Source organism: Pteropus vampyrus, unplaced genomic scaffold (assembly GCF_000151845.1).
Source record: "Pteropus vampyrus isolate Shadow unplaced genomic scaffold, Pvam_2.0 Scaffold116, whole genome shotgun sequence".
Classification (NCBI taxonomy): Eukaryota; Metazoa; Chordata; class Mammalia; order Chiroptera; family Pteropodidae; genus Pteropus; species Pteropus vampyrus.
The window spans coordinates 2,499,342-2,508,617 of NW_011888897.1; the positions used below are offsets into that span (position 1 = coordinate 2,499,342).

At 50.3% G+C, this 9,276-nt stretch overlaps 1 protein-coding gene across 1 annotated transcript in view; it reads left to right on the forward strand.

Annotated features, from left to right (window-relative positions):
* VWF (von Willebrand factor) overlaps positions 1-9,276 on the forward strand; it is a 124,971-nt gene that overhangs the window by 26,095 nt on the left and 89,600 nt on the right. Inside the window, exons 7-11 of the mRNA XM_023533934.1 lie at positions 18-140; positions 1,022-1,133; positions 2,130-2,176; positions 7,915-8,051; positions 8,533-8,671. Coding sequence (XP_023389702.1) covers positions 18-140; positions 1,022-1,133; positions 2,130-2,176; positions 7,915-8,051; positions 8,533-8,671 — 558 coding nt within the window. The remainder of the gene's footprint in view (positions 1-17; positions 141-1,021; positions 1,134-2,129; positions 2,177-7,914; positions 8,052-8,532; positions 8,672-9,276) is intronic.

Sequence of the window (9,276 nt, forward strand, 5' to 3'; positions counted from 1 at the left end):
TGAGCTTTCCATTTCAGGACCGGTGTGCCCTGCTGGCATGGAGTACAAAGAGTGTGTGTCTCCTTGCACCAGAAACTGCCAGAGCCTTCACATCAATGAAGTATGTCAGGAGCAATGTGTGGATGGCTGCAGCTGCCCTGGTAATAAATTTCTCACTTTATTTACTAATCCAAGACCTTGCCAGTACTCTTGGCTTGGGGGAGCCAGATGAAGGCCACTTGTGTTTGTTTCCCCTTTGCTGAAATCAGAGGCTTTTTATTTATTTTTTAAGAGTCTTCATACAGAGTGGTCAGGATGGAGCTGGTATTTATTTTTAATTCATGTTTTCCCGTTGTACTGTATTCGTGAAAGCATGTGTGTCTAGGAAATAGAAGAAGGGTCTGGGCGCCAACGGTGACTTTGTTTGGGGAGCATGTGACCCGATCTGAGCAGCGGTTTTGTTTCCTCAGTAAAGGGTCAGGGAACTGGTCTGGGGGAAAGATATTTTAAAATGTTTCCTGGGTTTGTCATGTGAGCTCAAATGAAAAAGAGCTTTGCGCTAGAAAGGAAAGACTGTGTGAGCTTCGGTGAGAAACCCTGTGTTATTATTAAGAGTGAGTCCTCTGTGCCTTGACTAATGACTTCCCTACGGGAAGACCTCGAGCGAAACTCTTGTCTCGATTTTTTCATCTGTAGAATGGAGACGAATTATCTTCCTCTCCCTCTCATTACGTTAATGGGGAAGGTAAACACCACACACATTCTTTGAGCTTCCTGGACGGAGCCCTCGCCCTAGACTCATGACTTCCCTACTGAAAGACCTCGAACAGAACTCTCCCCCCATTTTTTCATCAATAGAGTAGAGATTAACAGCTGCCTCCCTCCTATTGAGCTAATGTGAAAGGTTAACATCACAGAACGAGTTCTTTGAGCTTCCGGGAAGAAGCCCTAAGTTGATGGTCACCCATGGGGATTCTGTGGTTGTGGGTCGAGTAATGATGATGACAAGGCTGAGTCTGTGCCTCGATGCCCTTGAACCCAGAAGGACAGCTCCTTGATGAAGGCCGCTGTGTGGAAAGCACCGAGTGTTCCTGTGTGCATTCTGGGAAGCGGTACCCTCCAGGCGCCTCCCTCTCGCGAGACTGCAACACCTGGTAATTGAGGCTGCGCGGTGTGGTCTGGGAGGGCTGCCTAGGGGCTGTTGAGGTGAAGCTGGGGCAGTAGGGGCAGTGGCAGATGGAACAGGACCTGGCCTGGGCTGAGAGAAAAGAGGTTGAGATGAGAGGGTGGTTTGGGGAAGGGTGTGGAAGTCAATGATAGGGAACAAAGATCACGTGACACATAAGCTGGGAGGAGGCAGGGTGAAGGAGGGAAGAGACTCTTTATATGCAAATAATGTATCTGGCGTTCCCTGCAAACTAGGCTTTCATAATAGACTGTATCCCTGAAGAGGGACTCTATAAGAGTCGAAGCCACAGACAATTCTTCTCTCCTTGAGATCATTTGTCTACTAGGTGGAAAGAGGCAGCAGTGCCCGTAGAAACTCACGCAGGCCTGCCCTTCATGGCTCTCTGCAGTCAACCAGGCACACCCTGGACCGCTGTCTCTGTTTAGCTCAAATCGTTTCCTCAAGGAGCTCCACCGGATGTTTCCTCTGGCTAACTTCACTTGTCCCCAGCACACGGGGAAAATAACTCCTTGTTTCTTTTCATCACCGGGCCTCTTCCCTTTGCTGGCTTTCCCTGCTCGTCGGTCTTCCAGGAGGCTCCAAGGGCCACCCAATATGGTTCTGGGTGTTACCTCTTTCAACAGCTCTCCTTTCCTCTCTTCCACCAGCTATGTGTGCGCGCGTGTGTGTGTGCACATGCAAGGCAGGTCAGGGATGGTGCCTAGGTAGGGGCATCGGATCTTCTAGCTTTTGTTTTGTCTCTCTGTCAGGGTCTCCTCCCCTTGGCACTATCTCCGAGATGCCTCTGTGTCCAAAGCCCTTCCTGTATACCTTAACTTCATAAAGACCCCTCTAGCGTCAGCTCCTCTCTTCTCCCAGATCCCTTCCTTTGGGGGCTGTGGTATCTGTGGGGAGCTCTAAATCTGTTCACGTACCTTGTGTTTGCAGAACTGCCCATGACCTGTGCTTCTCTCCCCAACAGCATTTGCCGAAATAGCCTGTGGATCTGCAGCAATGAAGAATGCCCAGGTAGGCAACCCTTTGCTCTTACCCTGCCTTCTCTGAAAGGAGCAGTGTGCCCCCTCTTGCTAGGCTGAGAGGGCCACACATCCAGGCAGGGGGAAGGCAGCCTCTTGCACAAACTGGATGCAACCCCTGACCACAGGTCCGGTTGCAGATACCAACTGTGCTAACCCACTCATGAGCCAGCAGAGGGAAGCCCTGTAGTAGCTGAAAGGGAAGAACACACCTGGACTAAGGTTTTATTGTCCTTTTCTCACCACCTGTTTGCTCAAAGGATTAAGGGTAAATGAACTATAAAAACTGTAAGGTCATGATCGACCCAACAATGAAGATGAAAATTCTTCAGAGAATTAGGAGGAAGAAGGGCCTGGTAATTGTTTAAGCTTGAGGTGAGAATCTCTGGAATTTTCTGGAATGCCTGATATGAAGGTCTTAGCATAGTCCAAGAGCTAGAAAAATCAGGTCACCAAATCATTCCTCTTACCCTGTCCCCACTGTGGAAAATCTATTTAGAAAAACTTGTCTAATAATCTCTGTCCTTTGCTTCTCCTCTGTTTAGCCCTAAACTCTATTCTATTTACTGTAAACTTCGCCCATTAGCAGCTCCCTTCTGCCTCATCTCTCAAGGAACTTAGTTCTTCTCCTGATGACTTTTTCCCTTCGTGGTTACTCATGTGATGTTTGCTATGTGTTAGGCACTATGCTAAACTCTTTACATGTATTACCTCCTCACAACAACCTATGAGGCAGGTACAATTTATACTCATTTTACAAAAGAGGAAACAGACCCAGAGAGGTTAAATAACTTGCCCTGGGTCACACAGCAGCTCAGCAACAGAGACAGGACTCAAATTCACAATTGCCTGACTTCTGCTTTTGACCTTCCATTGCTCCTAGTTACTCCTAGTCCTTGATTCATTCATTTGCAGGAGGATCCTTGCCATCCCTCATGAGCTCAGAAGGGGCCCCACATTTAGTTAAAGACCAGTTCAGCCTCAGCCCACATGGTAGATACTACTTTGTGGGTTCCCGTGTTTGTAGAGTGCAATAAAAAATTGCAAGACGAACAGCCAGATAAGAGGCTTCCTTCCCTGTGGCCCCAAGAGGTCACATTGGCTTTGGTGGGCTAGTAGGAGGTTGAGCTTGAATACCTGGGATCATATTTGGGGTCTATGGATTTAGGGTCACTTAGAACCTTACTCAGTACCTGCTATACTGGGGAAATTCTGGAACTAGATGGAAAATGAGCACTAGCGTTAGGTCAATCAATGTGGCCCAGGGATGGCCAACCAGTTTGCCTTCTGTGCAATTCTTGAAGGAAGTACGAAGGACGAAAGATTGCTCTTGTAAGTGGAAAGGAAGCAGCATAGCACTAGAGCTGGGGGCACGGGCTGTGGACCCAGACAGCCTGGCTGAAATTCCATTTCCACCACTCCCTAGCTGGATGACTTTTGGCAAACTGCTTAATCATTTGTAGCCTCAGCTTCCTAATCTGTAAAATAGGGATATAACAGCAGCAGCTTCATCCCAGGGAAGCTGTTGTGACTCGCCACACAGCAAGCACTCAATAAATGTTCACCGTTTTCATTTTCACAGCCACAGCTATTTCATCAAGCAAGGTCAGGTCCATGCCCAAAGGAGCCTGGAATGGAGAGGGGTGGTGTGAGAGAGGGTGTGGCGGGGCGGGCTAGGCTGGAGCGTGAGACAGAGCCAAGCCTACCTTGGGCTTGGCAGTGTGGGAAGCCTGTGGACATGCCTGGTCTGGAGGGGAAGGGTAGGGTCTTGGTACACTTGTTACTCATTTGGTTTGGGGTAATTTCTAATGCATTCTAGCATAGCCCTGTCATTCAACCTTGGGATTCAAGCTGCCTGTTTTGAAAGCCTCCAGGAAGGAAGATAAACTTCCTTCTCGGCTAACAAAAACGGGGAGTAAAGCAGGGCTGATGCCTCTCCAGTAAGAACAAGCATTTCTAGGCACCATGGAATCTCCTGTGGCCTGCCCCAGCCCAGGTTGGGGTGACTGGGCTCACGCCTCCTTCAGGCCAGGCCAGCACATCACCATTCATAGCCAAAGCTTTCCTCTGCTCAGTCTCCAAATCCAGACCCAGCTGCCCACATGTGCCCTGGGCCAGAATGACATCAGGCTTGGCCTTCACAAAATCAGGCTTTATGAGAAACTGCAGGAGCTGACCCATGAGGCAGTTTTGGGTGCTGTCAAGTGCATTGGGCTTTGGAGCCAGACAGCTGCCCATGTGAAAATCCTTGTCTTAATCCTTTGGGGCCTTGGGCGAATTTTTCTCTGTGCTTTAGTTTCTGCATTTGCAAACTAGGAATAAAAATGACCAGCTCAGGGGAGTAGTAAATGAGATGGTACCCACAGAGCACTTCAAAATGCACCTTGCACATTTGGTCGGGATTATGTGATTGTGATTTAGAGGCAGGCTTTGGTGAATATTTACAACGGGAGGAAGTCTGAGTTGCTTTGCTGAAGGTCTGTGGGCTGGTATTTCTGAAGCTGTCTGGAAAAGAATGGAAGCAAATGAGCTGAGCAGAGCAGCCCATGGAGGCTCCCTTATTGCAAACAAAAGGGTTTGTTTAGAAGAGGTAATGTGTTTCATCAGATGAGAGTTTTTTTTTTTTTTTTTTAAATGAGGGAACATCTTTATTCACATAGTGAATCTGCTTTAACTTTTGGATGTTCTACTTTTTATTGCTCTTGTAAGAATCACCTGCTTTTTACTCAGTCACCAAGCTTTTATCGCCCACCTTCTCTGTCTGGTGGTGGGCCAGCTGTTTGCTGATGGCTGCCTTTTGCTGACTGACCAATTGACTGGGAATGTCTTGGGTGGGCCCCTGGTAGAGGATGGGTGAATGTTGCCATGTGGCCCATTGTTCTGGCTGATGTTCCGGCTCCCAGGGCCAACCGCTACCTAGCAGCTGACCCGTCCAGGTCCCTGGGTTTCCTGTGCGTGCAGCTCTATCCCTCAATTGTACCAAGGAGATAAGCTAAATGAAATAATTAGAGTTCTGATTCCTGAGACATTTTGGAACACAAATCAGTAGGGACCAGAGCAGGAAATCAGATCAGAGGATTAGATTCTAGCCCTGAAAGTTTTGCTTTCGAATGTTTGCACATTTTTTCATTGACCCTCTTTTCCTGGGCATTGTTGAAGATAACGGAAGTCCAATTTCTTACTCAGATAAGAGTGCTCTTGAGAAAACACAGAAAGTTGGGGGAAAAATTTTACTGCAACAGGGTCAAGACTTTTGACATGAAAGACCATATCACTGTTTGTAGAATTACGGTGGTTTCTGAGAAGTAGCCGTTTAAAAAAGGCTTTCCCGTGGCATCCGTGGATTTGGGATTCCAGCATATTCACGATCAACTGGCCCCTTCCTCATTGCCTGTTCTGCTCTGACTTTCAAGAACAGTGATCTCTCACTCTCGCCCCCTCAAGGGCAATGCAGTGGGAAGGAATAATCTCTTTACTTCTATTCACAGCACTTCCGACACCAACTGTGTGTGACTTTCTGGACACCAACTTAGTGTCCTACGATTCAATTCAGTTCTGACACTAACTATTCCGAGTGTGCGCAGACCCTGCAGGTTAAAGACTCGGTCCCACAGGACTGCTAGTACAAACACAGGGTCCTCAGCGTACCCACTTCTGTCTGATTTGGCTGCACCTTGGGAGTTCCCACAATGCCCTCCTCAAGTTCGGTAATTTCCAGAATGGCTGGCAGAACTCAGGCAAACACTTGACTTACTGTTGCCAGTTTATTACAAAGGACACTATAAAGGATACAGAGTAGCAGCCAGAAGCAGAGCTATCTAGGGCGAGGTCCAGAAGGGTCCTGAGGGCAGGGGCTTCTGTCTCTGTGGGGTTGGGGCGTGCACGTCACCTTCCTGCATATAGATTTGTTCACCAACCTGGAAGCACTCCAGACTCTGTTGTTTTAGGGTTTTTATGAAGGTTTTATTATGTAGGCATGCCTGATTAGTAAATCAATCTCCAGCCCCTTTCCCCTCTCCAGAGGCTGGGGGTGGGGTTGAAAGTTCCAACCCTCTATAATCATGCTTTGGTCTCTGACGCTCTGTAGGGACCCACTAAAGGTGGCTTCATTAGAACAAAATATGCTCCTATCACCTAGGCTATTCCAAGAGTTTTAGAAGCTCTGTGTCAGGAACCAGAGACAAAGACCAAATATACATTTCTTATTACAGAAGGTGATGCTGTTGAGAATGGTTTTGGGCCTCCCTACTTTCTCCTAATTTCTTCTGGGCTGAGTGTGCCCTTCTGACCTATGCTGTCCTAGAAGCGGTCAGCTGCCCTGGGGACTAGGTAGAGGGACACTTATCATAACCTGGGCTATGCACCCTGACCTCTTTCTCCAACACACACCAAAGGAGAGCCATCCCTGGGTCCAAAGCTTTGTGATCTGGCCCCTGACTGTGACTTTCAATGCAAATATGGGTATGAGGTGGCAGGCAGTGGGTGCCTGTGGACCTTGCCCTTGACAGATGGGCAGCTGGAATCTCCCTGTGACGTTTGGGGACCCCTTGACTGTGTGACAGGGCCCAGCACCAGCTTCTAGAGATGGGGCCAGGTGGGACTGGCTGTAGGACCCTCTTTGGGGAAACTTCAGGTTTAGACTAGATTAGTGAGATGGAGAACGAGTCTCTGCTGCTGGGAGGTCAGAGGTGTCTAGGTGGGGAATGAGGGCTCCCTACTTTGTGGAATGGCCATGGTGTGTGTCTATATTTTACTATAGAACAGAAGGCAAAGATGAGAGGAAATACATAAAGGGAGGTTGAGAAGGACCCCAAAGGCCTGCTTCAGCTTCAATGGATCCATTGTGGGTCTTAGAGATGGGGTTGCCCTAAGCTGGGGTGGGGCCAGTGTGGAGGGGTTACTGGAGACAACAGTAGAGACTCCTCTGCATGGATGCTTTCCAGGATGTGTGATCTCTGGTTCAAGGTGCATTGGGTCAGCAGCTCGGGGCTTAGGGGAGGATGGAGTAGCTGTTGGGTGGGGGTGGGGGGATGTGTGGATTGAAGGCTCTGAGTTGTAGGGTGATGAAGGGGAGTTCTTGTGCCCACCCAAAGATGTGTCAGCTTGGGCTGGGGAGCTGGCTCAGGCAGTGGTGAGATCATAAGCAAATGGCCTCCTGGCCCCCCACTGGTATGACTGAAGTCACAGCATGGACTTACCCATGAGGTGGCCTTAGAGCTGCCTTTCAGCTGAAGGGGTGAGGATGAGGTTCTGGCTTCTGCACTGTGGAGCTGGAGAGGACCCCACCTCACCCCTCTCTCATCAGCCCTCCAGGATGGCCTTTCTGCCCACTTGCCTTCAGGTACTCTCCCAGGTAGGGCCGTGTCCTGGAGCCCCTACAATGCCATTGCAAAGAAGGGCCTCTCCCGGGGCCGAGCACTCTGCAGTCTCCGGGCAATGGGCCCCAGTGGAGCCAGAACCCGTGGGAGCAGCTGTGGGGAGGAACTGGGAACCGTGGTGAATTAAGAGCCAGGAGCTGCAGGTTCTGGTCCCAGCTCTGCCACTGACTAAGTATGGCTCTGTCACTTCCCTTAGTTGCCCCCTTGATAAAATGGGATTGAAATGAATGATCAAACAGTGTTAGGAAATTGGGCTTGACTTAGTTTTCTCGTAGAACTCATTTTTAGGTGCAGACTTCCATCTCGGCCACTCCACTCCTCCTGTTCTTCCCCCTTCCTCTGTGCCCTGCAGGAGAGTGTCTTGTCACAGGACAATCCCACTTCAAGAGCTTTGATGACAGGTACTTCACCTTCAGTGGGGTCTGCCAGTACCTGTTGGCCCAGGACTGCGAGGACCACTCCTTCTCCATTGTCATAGAGACTGTGCAGGTGAGCTCTGCCAGGTGCTGCGTCAGGAGGCAGCTTGACGGAGGACGGGATGGGACGAGGTGGTCCATCTCCACTGAGCTGCTGTGTTCACGTGTATACTTCTCTCTCCAGAGAACAAGGCCAAGGTGAGGACAGATAGAGTGCATAGGGCTCCCCCTGAGGATCAAAGTCTCTGATTCACTTTGGAAGAATAAACCCAAGGAACAAGACAAGCCAGGGGCTTGCAGTTCCTTATAAAAGGAACCAGACCAGGATGGGAAAGGGCATGGGAGCCACGCGAAGTCGGGCAGCGGGGAGAGCTGGGCATGGGGCCTTCTCATTGCACAACTCCAGGGGGCCCCATTGCAGAGATCAGCCTGTGGGAATGGAGTTCCATGTGAGAAGGCCAGAGGCTGCCTGTGGATGGGGTCTCTCTCTCTGAGTCAGTGGGTCCTGGGATGGTGGGGCGTGGTGACATTACTCTGCCTGCCCCTCTTGGCAGTGTGCTGATGACCCCGATGCTGTCTGCACCCGCTCAGTCACTGTCCGCCTGCCCAGCCCGCACAGCAACCTTGTGAAGCTGAAGCATGGGCGAGGGGTCGCCGTGGACGGCCAGGACATCCAGATCCCCCTTCTGCAAGGTGGGTCCCTCCTTCCCCAACAGGCTTGGCCGGCCCAGCTCACCCACAGCGCCCCAACCCTCGACAGTACTCACTGCCGCCTCTTCTATAGAAATGTGGGGGAATGCTGTCTTTGGAGGGCAGGCTGGGTATCCTTGGCATGCATTTCTGCAAGAAAGGAAGGCTTCCTGGAGAAAGAGGACAAGCGGAAGAAGACGGCCCGACACCGGAGATGAGGAAAATGCCCAGGCCTGGGAGAGAGCATGGAGGGGAACAGAGAACCAAGAGGATTTTCACTTGGCTTGAGCCAAAGGGGCGAGTTAAGGGTTAGGCGTGGCGGTTCTGGTTTTACTTTGGGATGGGAAAGGATCAGAAGCTGATGCTGAGAGGTTGGGAGTGTGTGGCTGGTGATGAGTCAGACCCCAGGATGTCATGGGACCAGCCAGGTGACTGACCCTGTGACCCATGGGGAAAACCTACCTGTCCAGCGACTTTGACAGGCTGCAGAGTGCCATTTTGCACAGCATAATCTCAACCTTCACTCTCAAAGTGGCTCTCAGACCCCTTTCCTCTTCTTCATGACTGCTGGCCACCCCATAGTCCATTATCCTGGCATTGCACACATT